At 33.9% G+C, this 17,041-nt stretch overlaps 1 protein-coding gene across 6 annotated transcripts in view; it reads left to right on the forward strand.

Annotated features, from left to right (window-relative positions):
• LOC123525538 (crossover junction endonuclease MUS81-like) overlaps positions 1-17,041 on the forward strand; it is a 38,123-nt gene that overhangs the window by 20,162 nt on the left and 920 nt on the right. For all 6 annotated transcript variants that reach the window (XM_053521335.1, XM_053521344.1, XM_053521328.1 and 3 more), the window contains exons 7-19: positions 365-445; positions 5,487-5,575; positions 6,490-6,699; positions 7,080-7,153; positions 7,683-7,767; positions 8,541-8,659; positions 9,135-9,711; positions 11,421-11,545; positions 12,458-12,570; positions 12,696-12,812; positions 13,645-13,740; positions 13,976-14,101; positions 16,135-16,238. In XM_053521335.1, coding sequence (XP_053377310.1) covers positions 365-445; positions 5,487-5,575; positions 6,490-6,699; positions 7,080-7,153; positions 7,683-7,767; positions 8,541-8,659; positions 9,135-9,711; positions 11,421-11,545; positions 12,458-12,570; positions 12,696-12,812; positions 13,645-13,740; positions 13,976-14,101; positions 16,135-16,238 — 1,916 coding nt within the window. The remainder of the gene's footprint in view (positions 1-364; positions 446-5,486; positions 5,576-6,489; positions 6,700-7,079; positions 7,154-7,682; positions 7,768-8,540; positions 8,660-9,134; positions 9,712-11,420; positions 11,546-12,457; positions 12,571-12,695; positions 12,813-13,644; positions 13,741-13,975; positions 14,102-16,134; positions 16,239-17,041) is intronic.

The raw sequence follows: 17,041 nt of genomic DNA on the forward strand, positions 1-17,041 counted from the left end.
AGAATATGCTTATTGTAATGTTAAAGTTTGCATACCACCCCAAATATTTTCAAAGTCCATTGAGATATTGCTTTCATATTTTGCATACTTGTTTACCATCATGACCCCAGTCTGTAAAAAGGAGGAGGCAACTCTGTCAAGCATTTTGACTGAATTATGGCCCCTTTTCGACTTAGAATATGCTTATTGTAATGTAAAAGTTTTACTCATAGCTTTTATTGTACTGTCAAGCACTGAGAATAGTCGAGCATGCTGTCCACTGACAGCTCTTGTTTGTAGATAATCTTGTGCATGTACAGAATCAATTTTCTATGTTTTCTGTCATCCATTCACTGGTGCATATAACTATCATGTTTTTTTTTAGTCAGCAGAGTCTCAAGGATTCCTGAGTAAAGCAGATCTTGTGAGGAAAGCTCAGCCATTAGCTGACAAGTCCTTTACTATGGTAATGTATCTATGCTAACAAGTTCTTAGCTGTGGTAATGTAACTATGCTGATAATTCCTTTTCTCTGGTAATGTATATGTGTATATGTGCTGATAAGGTCTTTACTCTGGTAATATATCTTAGCTGATAAGTTCTTTACTCTGGTAATATAACTATGCTGATAAGTCCTTTACTCTGGTAATGTAACTATACTGATACGTTCTTTACTCTGGTAATGTATCTGTGCTGATAAGTCCTTTATTGGTGATGTAACTATGCTGATACATCCTTTACACTGGTAATGTACCTATGCTGATAAGTCCTTTACTCTGGTAATGTATCTGTGCTTATAAGTTCTTTACTCTGGTAATGTATTTGTGCTGATAAGTTCTTTACTCTGGTAATGTAACTATGCTGATAAGTCCTTTACTCTGATAATGTATCTGTGCTGATAAGTCCTTTACTCTGGTAATGTTTTTGTGCTGATGAGTTCTTTACTCTGGTAATGTAACTATGCTAATAAGTTCTTTACTCTGGTAATGTATCTGTGCTGATAAGTCCTTTACTCTGGTAATGTAACTATGCTGATAAGTCTTTTACTCTGGTAATGTATCTGTGCTGATAAGTTCTTTACTCTGGTAATGTAACTATGCAGATTAGTTCTTTACTCTGGTAATGTATCTGTGCTGATAAGTCCTTTACTCTGGTGATGTAACTATGCTGATAAGTTCTTTACTCTGATAATGTATTTGTGCTGATAGGTTCTTTACTCTGGTATTGTATCTGTGCTGATAAGTTCTTTACTCTGGTAATGTATCTGTGCTGATAAGTCCTTTACTCTGGTAATGTAACTATGCTGATAAGTTCTTTACTCTGGTAATGTATCTGTGCTGTATAAGTTCTTTACTCTGGTAATATATCTATGCTGATAAGTCCTTTACACAGGTAATGTAACTATGCTGATAAGTCCTTTACTCTGGTAATATATCTGTGCTGATAAGTCCTTTACTCTGGTAATGTACCTATTCTGATAAGTCCTTTATTCTGGTAATGTAACTATAAGTTCTTTACTCTGGTAATGCATCTATGCTAACAAGTTCTTTGCTCTGGTAATGTATTTGTGCTGATAAGTCCTTTGCTCTGGTAATGAAACTATGCTGATAAGTTCTTTACTCTGGTAATGTATCTGTGCTGATAAGTTCTTTACTCTGGTAATGTAACTATGCTGATAAGTCCTTTACTCTGGTAATGTAACTATGCTGATAAGTTCTTTACTCTGGTAATGTATCTGTGCTGATAAGTTCTTTACTCTGGTAATGTGACTATGCTGATAAGTCCTTTACTCTGGTAATGAAACTCTGCTGATAAGTTCTTTACTCTGGTAATGTATCTGTGCTGATAAGTTCTTTACTCTGGTAATGTAACTATGCTGATAAGTCCTTTACTCTGGTAATGTAACTGTGCTGATAAGTTCTTTACTCTGGTAATGTATCTGTGCTGATAAGTTCTTTACTCTGGTAATGTAACTATACTGATAAGTTTACTCTGGTAAGTATCTCTGCTGATAAGTTCTTTACTCTGGTAATGTATCTCTGCTGATAAGTTCTTTACTCTGGTAATGTATCTGTGCTGATAAGTTCTTTACTCTGGTAATGTATCTGTGCTGATAAGTTCTTTACTCTGGTAATGTAACTATGCTGATAAGTTCTTTACTCTGGTAATGTATCAGTGCTGATAAGTCCTTTACTCTGGTAATGTAACTAAGCTGATAAGTCCTTTACTCTGGTAATGTATCTGTGCTGATAAGTCCTTTACTCTGGTAATGTAACTATGCTGATAAGTCCTTTACTCTGGTAATGTAACTATGCTGATAAGTTCTTTTCTCTGGTAATGTATCTGTGCTGATAAGTCCTTTACTTTGGTATTGTAACTGTGCTGATAAGTTTTTTTACTCTGGTAATGTATCTGTGCTGATAAGTTCTTTACTCTGGTAATGTATCTGTGCTGATAAGTCCTTTACTCTGGTTATGTATCTGTGCTGATAAGTTCTTTACTCTGGTAATGTATCTGTGCTGATAAGTCCTTTACTCTGGTAATGTAACTCTGCAGATAAGTTCTTTACTCTGGTAATGTATCTGTGCTGATAAGGTCTTTACTCTGGTAATGTATCTGTGCTGATAAGTCTTTTACTCTGGTAATGTATCTGTGCTGATAAGTTCTTTACTCTGGTAATATATCTGTGCTGATAAGTCCTTTACTCTGGTAATGTAACTATGCTGATAAGTTCTTTACTCTGGTAATGTATCTGTGCTGATAAGTCCTTTACTCTGGTAATGTAACTATACTGATAAGTTCTTTACTCTGGTAATGTAACTATGCTGATAAGTTCTTTGCTCTGTTTATGTAACTTTACTAATTTTAAGTCCTTTACTGTGGTTATGTATTACAGTAACTGTGCTGATAAGTCCTTTACGAAATGGTAATACATCTATAATGATTCTTATAGGTTGTTAATGATGCTGACACATTTACTATGGTGATATAACTATGATGATAATTCCTTAAATTTTATAATGTAACTGTGCTGAAATGTTATTGTATTTATTTTATTAGATTTGTATTGAGAATTATGTGATAGTTCTGCAGTGGAGATATTGCATGACTTTAGGAGTGCCATATTATTAGCTCATGTGATTTTTTGAAAAAAAATGATGAGTTATTGTCATCACTTGAGCGGTTGTCGGCGTCGGCGTCGGCGTCGGCGTTGCCTGGTTAAGTTTTATGTTTAGGTCAGCTTTTCTCCTAAACTATCAAAGCTATTGCTTTGAAACTTGGAATACTTGTTCACCATCATAAGCTGACCCTGTATAGCAAGAAACATAACTCCATCTTGCTTTTTGCAAGATTTATGGCCCCTTTTGTACTTAGAAAATATCAGATTTCTTGGTTAAGTTTTATGTTTAGGTCAACTTTTCTCCTTAACTATCAAAGCTTTTGCTTTGAAACTTGGAATACTTGTTCACCATCATAAGCAGACCCTGTACATCAAGAAACATAACTCTATCTTGCTTTTTGCAAGAATTATTGCCCCTTTTGGACTTAGAAAATCAGTTTTCTTGGTTAAGTTTTATGTTTAGGTCAGCTTTTATCCTAAACTATCAAAGCTATTCCTTTAAAACTTGCAACACTTGTTCACCATCATAAGCTGACCCTGTACAGCAAGAAACATAACTCCATCCTGCTTTTTGCAAGATTTATGGCCCCTTTTGGACTTAGAAAATATCAGATTTCTTGATTAAGTTTTATGTTTAGGTCAACTTTTTCTCTTAAACTATCAAAGCTATTGCTTTAAAACTTGCAACTCTTGTTCACCATCATAAGCTGACCCTGTACAGCAAGCAACATAACTCCATCTTGCTTTTTGCAATAATTATTGCCCCTTTTGGACTTAGAAAAATCATTTTCTTGGTTGAATATTATGTTTAAGTCAACTTTTCTCATAAACTATCAAAGCTATTGCTTTAAAAGTTGCAACAGTTTTTCACCATCATAAGTGGACACTGTACATCAAGAAACATAACTCTATCCTGCTTTTTGCAAGAGTGATGGCCCTTTTTAGACTTAGAAAATCATGTGTAGGACAATATTTCTATTATACAAAAAAAATCAGATGAGCGTCAGCACCCGCAAGGCGGTGCTCTTGTTCCACATTATATTTAGTGAATGTCTCTTGAAACAAACGTGATAATCTTTCTATTGCATGCAATCTACATTTATTATTGCTGTTATTATATAAATAATAACACCTTATTCTATGAATAGATGAATCAGATATGCAGAACTACAGAATTGAAGTCTATAGCACAACAAATCAATAAAACACTTTTCTCCAGTAAAACATTTTAGATGGTTATACATGTACATGTACAGAAAAAACAAGAATTGAAACAAGTCATTATCTTGGAATAAAAAATTGTTAAAGATGCAGTCAGCCTTATATTGTATCATTTTTGTAAAGAGAACATTTCATTTGTCATAAAATAAGGATTAAAATGGTTTAATTGTTGATACAATCATAATTGTCAAATGTTGTATCCTCAATTGTTGACTACAATCATAATTGTCAAATGTTGTACAGTGTAACTTCCGAAAACCGAACGACCTCCGGACCAGCCCAAAAGTTTGGTATTTGGAAGTGTCCGGAATTCAGAAGTTTGAAAATTTGTAGGCAAAGTGGACGTGGTGCACAAGAGTTATATTTTCTTATATGTAGGATGAAGGAGATTATTATCCTTTATAAGTTAATATATAGTAATTAATTAATTGATTGATTAATTATTCAATTACAAACATTAAGGATAATAAATACAAATATAAAAAACTACATATCTATAATAATAGCATTTACTCAAATATTTTCCACTTAATTTTACCATCTCTTTGAGTCCTGAGTTCGTCAATACTTAATTAATGTTGATAATGTATATAAAAGTTTAATTTAATCGATGTAACTAAATCAATTAAAACACCGGTCTTTCTTTCATTCAAACCTCAGAAAGTTTTTCACATGTAAGATATTTAATTCATCACGTTTTCATAAATAGAATACAAATGAAAGTAATCGCTGATTACTTTCTTACTTTTGCATCAAATGATCATTGTGATTACAAATCATGTCAAAACAAACAGCTGCTGCTAAAAGATAAATAAAAAAGCATGTTGACAACTTGCCATGGGCGTTTTTGGATTAATAGGTGATACTTTTAATCTGGCAAATATATATTGCTGTTCGGTTTTTGGAAGTCAATTTTAGTGTTAAAATATAAACGGTCTTTCAAAAATCGTCCTGTTTTCAGAATTCAGAAGTTCCGGTTTTCAGAGGTTAAAAATATATAGAAATAAGAACAGAAAAAAACGGGACCTTGAGTTTCGTGCGGTTTTCAAAGGTTTCCGGTTTTCGGAAGTTACACTGTATCCTCAATTGTTGACTACAATCATAATTGTCAAATGTTGTATACAACAGACCCTTACATGATTACTACTGATTTATCTACCTTGCAGGCAGACCCAGGATGTCGCTATACTGCCTGGTCCTCTATGGGAACTTTGATAAAGAAAGGCTTGATTATTAAAGAAAGTAGCCCTGCAAGGTAATGTTCATTTGAGCCATGTCATGAGAAAACCAACATAGTGGGTTTGCGACCAGCATGGATCCAGACCAGCCTGCGCATCCGCGCAGTCTGGTCAGGATCCATGCTGTTCGCTTTTAGTTTCTCTAATTCCATTAGGCTTTGAAAGTGAACAGCATGGATCCTGACCAGACTGTGCGGATGCGCAGGCTGGTCTGGATCCATGCTGGTCGCAAACCCACTATGTTGGTTTTCTCATGGCACGGTTCATTTGGTTTTCTTAATATTTCACTTTGCGTATGCATAAATTCTTACCAGGATGGCTATTCGATTTATACCTATATCAATTTATGTAATCTGTAGGTACCATGTAGACAGGATGCTTTCAGTTTGACAAGAAAAATTTGTCTTGAATTTTTAGTGTAATTTTTCAAGATCCAGGTATAAGTTAAACATTGTCTTAAAGCTTAATGGTCTCAACCTGTAGTGTAGTGTAGAAATTTTTAAGATATCTTTGATAACATTTTTGTCTGAAATGTTTTTGTATTTTTGTTTCGAAAAGGAGCATTGATTAAAGGGACATGTTTCTTTAATACTTACTGGGGTATCCTGGAAGTTTTAAAATAATCTATCAACAAATCAAATAAAACCGAAATTGAAATTGTAAAACTTTTGATGTAAGAAATAGCTGATTTACAATTAAAAATACCCATTTCAAGTAATCTTTTAACAACAAATTCAAGAATAATGAAGACATTTTGAAAATTTTAAAGATTCTTGTTACCACCCTTGGTAATTGTTAGAATGAGATATAATACAAATTCTGCTGGCCTGTAGTAATTAGAAGTCAAGGAAAAACCTTGTTACAGAAAAGAGAGATCAAACTCTCAGTTGATTTATGTAAATAATATTCCAGGTTTTTATTACTATTTTAGGTATAGTATAACTGATGCTGGATGTGAGCTGGCACACAAGTTGGAGGCTGTACAGGAAGGTACCGGCACTGCAGTTGATACAGGTATTCCTTTCAGGATACATGACCCTGTACCTGATACAGCTCCCAGATTACCCAACATGCCACAGGATTATGACAGGATAGAGTACAATAATGTGCCAGAAAATGCTCCAATACAAGCAAGTTCTCGGTATGGAGGGTTCAGTCCTAGTTCAATATCTTATTTATAAGATTAAGGGAAATTTACTTCATTAGTCTTACAGCTTAGTGGTGAAGTAAAACATTACTTTGAGAACCTGATTTGAAGCATACGTCTGGGGACACTTTTTTATGTACAATGTTTTAAATTTCTTCTTTTAAGTTCTATATGAGGGATCACATTTAGTAGAATTTCTTGAAAAGTGAAGTTAAATCTATAAGAAACACACTTTTGAGTAGGTGTAGTTGTCTCTTTTTTGCAGTGGTATCTTTTGTATGGGGGTACATCAGAAACATTCCGTTGATCAGTTTAAGTAGTTTATGTAATTTTGATACTGATTTGCCTGTTATAATCATTAATTATGTTATCAGTTTGAAGTATTGGTATGTAACAGAAGAAGGGACAGAGGTTCTAGTCAAAGATAAAGCTGTTGTTTCTATAGATGGTAAGTACTGATTATATAATCTATACGATATGTTTGAAATCTTTGTCCGGAAATGTGTCCACTGTACATATAGCAGTGTATGTAAACAAAATATTGTGTAAGGTTTGAACCCCTCATTAACCCTTAGCCTGCTGGCAGCAAATGATTATGCCTTTGCAACCAGTGCAGACCAAGATCAGCATGCACATCCGTGCAGTCTGATCATGGTCTGCACTGTATGCCATTCAGTAAGTATCTTTTTGGTAAGCAACCCTTTTAACAGTTAATGGCACTGTCCAAATTGAAAGATGGCCAAGTTCATTATAGAGGTAAGGGTTAAGGATTGGAACAGGGCCTCCTAAGACAACATACAGGTAGTAATGCTCAAATTTTTAATGAATGTGATATTGTTTCAATCTGTGTAACGGAGTGCTTTGAAATAGGATATGATGGCTCTGCATGATACTAGTAGATTAGACTTTTAAAAATTTGAACTTTTGATTGTATAGGACAGGAAACAAAAACTTTCTTATATAAATCCTGTTTTCAGATGAGATTGGTGTAGGTTTTCTAGTCAAATGTAACTATACAGAGTTGTTAAAGTCAGGAGTGAAATACAAGCTGGACACCACCAGGTAAATTTTATATTTATCTTTAAAATATCATTGTAAGCTCAACATTGAAAAGCATGTAAAATAAAATGAAATAGATATTATTACCTTACCTGGGTTGGAAGGACATTTGCTCACGTAAATTGGTCATCATTTTTGGTTCAGGCCATACTTGGAGCTTAGGATTGAGTTCTTTTATGTGTGGAAGTCATTGATCTGGCTTGCAGATACCGGTAGTCATCGGTTCTACCAAGGTTGCCATTTGAGTATGAAACCATGTTTTGAGATGTTCTTTGTATAATCTTCCACCATTGGAAGTTGGAATTAAGTCTTAAATTCTAAGTTTGGCACACCATAATATTCATCCATGGACAGAACTTGCCTTATCTGCTTAGAAACTATATTGCAATAAAATAGCTGTGACCTTTGCAATGGTTGTCATACATTCCATAACTGAAGTCATATGGAAGTCTTAAAAATATTGTATTCAGTTCAAGGGGATTTTGCTGTACATGGACCACACAAGGAGTGAGCTTTTCTTTATGTAATGATATAGAAGATTTAACAGTATTTAGTTTGATAATTTTAGCAAGTTTTTTAAGTAAATGGAGAATTATCGATTTGTTGAAAAATCTTTTATATGAATACAATGTAAGTATGAAAATAAAAAAAAAAACGAGTTTTCAGAAAGTATAAACATTTTTATTTTCACTTCACACTGACAAATTTCAACTTTGCTCTTATCCTTGTACATATATTCTTTCCGTTTAAATACTAACTTAAGTAAATTATTTCAGGCCTCTAGGAGACAACTTCGTGTATGTGTATTTAGGAAATGAAAATACAGATGATATAGCTAACGCACCTTTTGGAAATGTGAATACTCATATTGTTCAAGGAAGAACACACAACGCAGGTAATTCAACCATCTCTGAATTCATTTACACTGTCTTATTTATTCTGCTATTTTAAAATTATCTAAAGTTGTTTACATTGTCTCATAGTCTGCTATTGAAAAATCAGACATTTGTGTGTTGGAAACATTTACTGAATGGTGTTGAACTATACACAGACTATGGACCACGGATTTACATAAGGAGTCATATAGTTGTTTGTTTTTTTTTATTTCTTCTTACTTCATTGTAATGCTTAACTGAATGATAACTTGTTGCAAAAGTTTTATCTGCTTGAAGGAAAAAGTGTGTTACCTGTTTGCCTCTCAGATTTTCAAAAGCTTTTATTAAAATAACATAAATATATCAGAGATGTATATTTTGATGTCCCATAGTGACATAGTACTGTTTATTTCCTGAACATTGCGTAACAGCATAATTTGTAAAAGTTTCTTTAGTTATGTTTCTTTGATTGAAATATGTTTTTATTTTTGACAGTACATAACACTGAACATGAAGATGTAAATCTGAATATGAATACTGGGAAAAGAAAAATTGAAAAACCAAGGAAGACAACTGCTGTACTGAAGGCAAAAGAAACTCCACAGTTACTTCCCTTGATAAAATTGTCCCTGGAATCTAAACCAAACAAAGATGATGGTGCCAGTAAAAACATTGACAATATTGTAGTCATTGACTCTGAAGAAAGTTCTAGAGACTACTTACCTTCCATTCAAGTGCCAAAGAAAACTTCTAAACATAAACAGAGTAAAGATACTGACTTAAACTCTATTGTGCCAAAATCAAGTTCTGTCTCGGACAGAAGTGACAGTCAAAGTTTGTTTGAAAGACTGAGCTCTAAGCAAGATATACCAAAGTCATTATTGCTAGATTCACAAGACAGTGTTTCTCAGTGTACAGTTTCAAATTTGAGTAGTTCTCAGGGTTCGATAAAGAGTGTCAGTTCAGTGAGCTCTGGATCCTCCACACAAACCCTGCCTGTACCAGATTTCGTACTGCGTCCAGGAGAATTTGAAATAGTGCTATGCATTGATAATGCAGAGTTTTATGGAGCGTGAGTATGTTTGAAGATAAATTCTTATTTTGTAAAGTTTTATTTGTGATCACATAATAGAATTTAGTGAATTTAGAATACATGACAGGGTTTTTTTTCGGCTGTTTTTATAGCCGTTATTGGGCTATATTCCCAATGCCAAAAAGTATGTTTTTTTCCCAAAATGAGTGCAAAAATTCCCAATCTACATCCTGAAAAAAAATTCATCGAAATTGCACAAACACTGACCAAATTATGGACAATTTTGTAATAGAAGTATGTTAAGTATGTTAAAAAGGTTGTACAATGTGAAACAAATGTTACAGTATGAGAAAATGCTTTTAACACATCTTTTCTATATCCTGTGGGACTAATTATTTCCAAATTTGGAACATTTACACGTCAAAATTCCCAATTTTGGGGGTATAGGCTATGTTCCAAAATTAACTAGAAAAAACCCTGCATGAAACTGAGATGAGTTTTGCTTAAAAAGAAAGTAAATGGATATATAAGTTAAAAAGTATAACTTTTTCTCTGGTTTCCTCTTTTGTAATATTAGAATACTGGATAATATTGCTAATTAAGCACAGTTCAGGGTTTTCTTTCGGGCTACTAAATTTTTTCAGAGCATGCCTGCCGGGCTACCTTGAAACTCCGTATAGTGTAGCCCGGAAATCAATAATTTAGTCTTCAAATATAATTTTGATAGTTGTCTATAATCCCCTTGTATTTCGAGAGATACACGCCCGAGGCTTTAATTATCTTACCACCTACTGTCACAATCGGCAAACAATTAACCGTTTAATCGCACCCGCAGGCAAATGTTTACAAAAACACGTGCACGAGAGATTTTAGACTGATCCAATAACATCAGAGTTGCTGATCAGTATTGTTCAAAACAATATGCAAACCAGTCTTAAAATTACATCATTTTAGCGCCATCTGCCAAAGTGTACTTTCAGTTTCGCTGACATCAATATTTATCGAGCGATCAGAAAGAACAGATATTTAATTTTGAGGCAGTTTAGTGCTTACATTGATTATGCTTTTCATTTTAAATACTGTACTTGCCTAACATGTAAAAAAAAGTCGACCATGATTTAGCAAAATATCAGAAAGCATACAGAATTTTGGACAAACATAAATTCGGATAAGTGAATACAGTGCCAAGAAACTGAGAGACGTTATATACGCAGTTCTAGTCTGTTTATTAAACTAGACATTATAAGATGTTTAGAATCATCAGAATTATTAATATGTCAACTTTAAATAATTTTGAGATAAATTACAATTCATACAGCTCTAAGGAATTTGCAAGATTATAAAAATTGATTTACATTTCTTTTATATTGCCATGTTGCAATAATTATCAGGAGAATATTTCTCAGTTTAAATACATGTTGTTTTATCTTTTAAAATGAGAAAAGGGAGAAAAAGGAGTAATGATAATTGCTATTTAAGAGAACAAAATTTATAACAATGTGCTTATGGCGAAAATTACAAAACCTCTAATAACTTAATCATTCCATCCGCTGTAGTATAGAAGTACTTTGTAAATAAACCGAAACGATCATTGCCAAATAAACGTAATGTTTGGGCTACCAGACAAAAATTTTGGTAGCCCAATGGGCTACCAATAAATTTGCAGATTTCTGAAACCCTGCACAGTTGTTTATGATTTAACAGAATTGTAGTATCTTATATAAAGAACTTCTTTTTGCCTTTTGAAGGAATAAGGGCAGTAGTAAAACGTTACTTCCTGATTTGATAAAGAATGGAATAGACTGTGACCTCAGAAAGCTGCATGTGGGGGATTTATTGTGGATTGCTAAGGAGAAAAGTAGACCAGTCCAAGGTAACAGATAAAAATAAATGAAATTTTGTTGTGAAAACTGACTGATATTGGTTAAAGAAAATATTAATCATGTTACAAAGGTCTTTGATCATTGTAAAGTCTTTTAAAAAATTCTAAAAATCAAGAAAAACATAAAAGTAAGTAAATGGTAATCTTAAAGTATACATTAAGTAGGATCTCAAGAGCCTCTGTGGCTGACTGGTTAAGGTTGCTGACTTCAAATCACTTATCCCTCACTCAGGGCATTGAATTCTTCATGTGAGGAAGCCATCCAGCTGGTTTACGGAAGGTTGGTGGTTCAACCCAGGTGCCCACCTGTGATGAAATAATGCACAGTGGGGTACCTGGGGTCTTCCTCCACCATCAAAGCTAGAGTCATCATATGACCTATAATTGTGTCAGTGCGTCATTAAACACAACAAAACAAACAAATATAAAGTAGGATCTCTTTCCTATTTGTATTTTACCAGTGTGCCTTGATCATTCTTTATTACTTATTTACTTACCAAGACTTCCACTTCCATGTGTAAAATGGGAAGTGTATTGTTGTTGTTTTGAAATTCATACCATATCAGTGTAGGTACATTCTAAAAAAAGGATCATCATTTTTCCTTAACTGATCTACACATGTTCCATCAATGTCTAGATATTTGGTTACAGTTTTATACATTTCCCTTTTCATGAACCAGCAAAAAGTATTGTTGTAGAATTCTTACATGTGAGGAAGCCATCCATATTGCTTATGGAAGGTTGGTGGTTCTACCCAGTTGCCCAGCTGAGATGAAATAATACCTCGAGGTTCGTCTGGGGTCTTCTACTTCTGTCTGTCAATGGAAAGTCGCTATTTGACATGTAATTGTGTCATTGTAACATTAAACCTAACGAAAACAAGCTGTTCTTTCTTCTTTGTAGGTCAGTTGACAAGACCACCAGGTCGAGAATTAGTATTAAACTACATTATAGAGAGAAAAAGAATGGATGACTTGGTTGGTAGTTGTATTGATGGAAGATTTAAGGAACAAAAGGTATGCCTTTGTCTCCTATACAATCTTAACATTTTAAGTTTTAACAGATGTTTTAAATTCAATCATGCCTTTATTTATACATTTTATGATAATTGGAGAAAGAAATTTTCACTATTATTTTTCAGTTCCGGTTAAAAAAATGTGGTTTACATCACATGATGTACCTGGTAGAAGACTACGGTTCTATACAACATTTTAGCTTACCAGAGTCAACGATTAAACAGGCTATAACAAATACACAGGTAACAATACCAGAGTTCAACTGGGCTTGAAAAAGTACTAGCCAAAACTGATGAAAACATTTTCACACAAGTTTTATGTATGTAATGAGATGCCTGCCTGCCTTATTTCATGTCCGGAACATAACTTTATAACCATTCAGTGTATTGACTTCAAACTTGGTGTAAAGGTAGGTGGCCGTGAGACGATATGCAGAGTGTACGACTGGTTGCATAGGTCAATGGTAATGGCACAAATTGAGCTGAAAGGTCAAATCTTTCTGTCATACTTTATTCCAGAGCATAGCATAAAAAAAACATTTAAGGTATTGACTTCAGACTTGACATATAGGTAGGTGGCAATGGGATAATGAATCAGGATGGTAGGCCAAAGGTTAAGGCCACTGAGTGATCTAAGAGTTCAAATATGTCAGATGTATTTCATGTCTAGAGGACAACTAATTGAGAAACTGACTTGAAATATTGAATATAGATAGGTGGCAATGAGACAATGTGCAGTGTGCAGCAAATCACACTACTGCAGTTGAATTGTCCAGAAAGTTATGAAGATATGTGATATTCTGCACTTAAGATCGATAATAGAGTTTGCCTTTTGTCAACATGTTCAGTAAATATATGTTTGTTTATTACACCTTTTGGCCTTTAAAAACATAAAATTATACTGTACAGGGATAATTTCATGAAAACAAATATATGTATATTGGTGATAAATATTCACAAAGTACAAGTTAACAATTTTTTTCTTTTTTCTAAAATTTCTGAATATTTCATTTAAAAGTTTTTATTCATCTTCTTATAGACCACATGACAGTACAAGTAAGTTTTTCTGTTTCAGGTTATTGACGGTTTTCAAGTGAAGAGAACAAAGGACACAAAAGAGACTGTAGCATTCCTGACAGTGTTTACCCGCTACCTCCAGAGTCACTTCAAGGTACGGCCAGTTATGTAGGCTGAAGTTTCTTTATAGTTTCAAAATGCAGAGAAATTTAGTTTCAGTATGTAGTTGCTATTTTGGTTGTAGTTGCCCTTTAGAGAAAACCTGAACAGTTGCCATTTGTGTGACTTCACAAGCTCTTAAATATCATCAAAAAGAACAGTTCTAATAGCTGATACTTGAACAGTTGCCTCAAGTTACAGCATAAAGTTGGATCATATGGCTTTTTCAGGATAAGACATTGTATGCATGTAGCCTAGATGACATCAAAGAGTCCAAGATCGTAACTAATGTAAATGACAGTCACCAGAAGCTGGCAACATTTGAGGAGTTCAATCAGGGATCAGTGAAATCAAAGGTAGCAGCAGTAATGTATATACAGTCAGGCTTCTTTTGATCAAACTCAGATTGCTGGATTACCTCCCTTCTCTCAGACTTATTGTCCAGTCTCGGGACAATTTTGGTATAATACATATTGTTTTACATCATAACTGCTGAATATGGATAGCTGGAACTCAGGAAGCAATACCTCAGGTCCCAACGAATGAATTATTGCGTGGATTACATCTTTTTGCTTGAAAATGTCACATTTATTACTTTCACTTTCTGTAATTATTGGTTGCATTTGTTAACATATAAGTTGTAAATCCGGTATTATTCGCGGTGTTTTAATTTTCGCTCTTTTCCGCGAATCGGGTGCATCGCGAATTCATAAATCCGCGTAAGTTTCCTTCCATAACATACAGACAAATCCAAAAAAAAATGTCCAAAATACGGTCAGCAATGAATACTAGCCGCCTGTACACGATGTTTATTGAATGAACTACAAATTATGTCAATATATTAAGAATAAGTATAATAAAAATCCTCAAAAGACAGAATTTACGCCAAGGTCTAAAGGTTGGAGAGCATCTCCTTGATGCATTTTTTTATGTGTCAGACAAGCAGAGTGCTCGTTTATCTTCTTGACAAACCTGATTTTTTACACATTTTGTTTAGATAACAATAGGGATTAGCGGACAATTTATCACTCCATTGTATTATATACATGTACGTTACAACTATTTATGAAATTACTGTAACAAACTTTGAACTTTGAAATTTTAGCAGCTATTAAATGTAAATGTAAAAAAGCCTGTAAATTGAATAAATTAAGTTGTGTGAATAAAGTAACCGATTACTAATATGAAATAACCGTTATGGACCATGTATTTAACAAGTCTTTGGCGTCATAAATTCGGTACAGTACTGAAGAATGGGCATTAATGTAATCATGACTTCCTGAATTGGACTTTCGCTGATATAAGATAAGAACCTTCGTGAATTTAATAAATCCGCAAAATAATTCAGGGTGCTGGAATTCGCGAAATAAAGATCAAGCGCATATAAAGCGATTTACAGTAGCTTGTGTATATGAAGGGCAATTATTAGAGTATTTTTTGAATGATTAAAGCATCTCTTCAGCTACATACTATATTTACATAGAAGATGTTGAACCTTCACTATTAAATGATGTACTTGGTCAATCCCTAATTAGCTCCACTTTTCAAAGAAAAAGTAGAGCTATTGCACCCGCCCCAGTGTCGGCGTCGGCATCGCCATTGGTAAAAGTTTTTGATAAAGTCAAATATCTCTGTTACTATCAAAGCTATAGACTTGAAACTTAAAATACTTATTTACTATCAAAGTCTACACCAGGAGAAACAATCCCCATAACTCTGATTTAAATTTGGACAGAATTATGCCCCTTTTAACTTAGAATTTTTGGTTAAAGTTTTTGATAAAGTCAAATTTCTCTGTTACTATCAAAGCTATTGACTTAAAACTCAAAATACTTATTTACCATCAAAGTTTTCACCAGGAGAAACAATCCCCATAACTCTGTTTGAATTTTGACAGAATTATGCCCCTCTTTAACTTTTTAGTTAAAGTTTTTTGATAAAGTCAAATATCTCTGTTATTATTAAAGCTTTTGACTTGAAACTCAAAATAGTTATTTACTATCAAAGTCTACAACAGGAGACACAATTCCCGTAACTCTGATTGAATTTTGACAGAATTATGCCCGTTTTTAACTTAGAATTTTGGTTAAAGTTTTTGATAAAGTCAAATATCTCTGTTACTATCAAAGCTGTTGACTTGAAACTCAAAATAGTTATTTACTATCAAAGTCTACACCAGGAGACACAATTCCCGTAACACTGATTTGAATTTTGACAGAGTTAGAGTTATGTCCCTTTTTAACTTGGATTTCTTTTTACTGGCAAAGCTCTAATTCAGAGTCAAGCACTGAGAAAAGTCGAGCGCGCTGTCTTACGGACAGCTCTTGTTTTTAAGACTATTTACATTGTGTGATGAAATTTGGCATCTTATACTTCTGTTTTGATACAGGCTTTGACAGTTCAGGAGATGTTTGGTAAACAGCTGATACAGCTACATGGAATGTCTGCAGAGAAAGCTCGAGCTGTTCTAGATAAGTACCCTACTCCCTCCCAGTAAGTTATGTTTTTGTTATGTACTTTAGGTACTCTGACAATAGTGTTATAGGTTGTATTTGACACCGGTGGTTTTTGTATGTCATCAAGTAACAAACTTTTGTAGTCTTACTGGATGGCAAGATAAAAATGATACATTGATCAAAACAACACTTAGTATAAATTGTTCTCTAGCAAATTCATCTGTCAGAGATTCATCAGAGTCCTAAGACAAATTTCAGATTTGTTTTCTCTGTTTATTTGTTGAGCATGCAAACTCAAATTTGTTACCAGGAATAGTTTCTGCCAATCAATGTTTACCAATGTTTGGCATTCCAAAGTTAAGAAAGATTACACAAAGTGACTGCAATTGATGAAGATTTCCTCCCCTGATCAGATATTTAGAAATTTACTTCAAGAAATAAAAGATATTCTCCTTAGTTTGGCGTCCCTATTATGAGGGATGCAGTCATGCTTATCACTGATGATTTTGATTGTTTTTGCAAAGATTTATCGCAAAACCTTGCCCATTGTCAGACACCTTTTCACCTATATTGAAAACAATTTAAAAATGTTGGCAAGATGTGCCAGAGGTTCAACCAGAAAATCATGATAGACCTCTGGTATGTGAGACTGACCACTGCCTAAGAGCTCATAGAATTTACTTAACCCTTAGCCTGCTGGCGGCAAGTGATTCTGCCTTTGTGACCAGTGCAGACCAAGATCAGCCTGCACATCCGTGCAGTCTGATCATGGTCTGCACTGTTCGCTGTTCAGTCAGTAAATTTTAAGTGAAAACCCCTTCGAATAATAAATGGTAGTGC

Source organism: Mercenaria mercenaria, chromosome 1 (assembly GCF_021730395.1).
Source record: "Mercenaria mercenaria strain notata chromosome 1, MADL_Memer_1, whole genome shotgun sequence".
In the NCBI taxonomy this organism is placed as follows: Eukaryota; Metazoa; Mollusca; class Bivalvia; order Venerida; family Veneridae; genus Mercenaria; species Mercenaria mercenaria.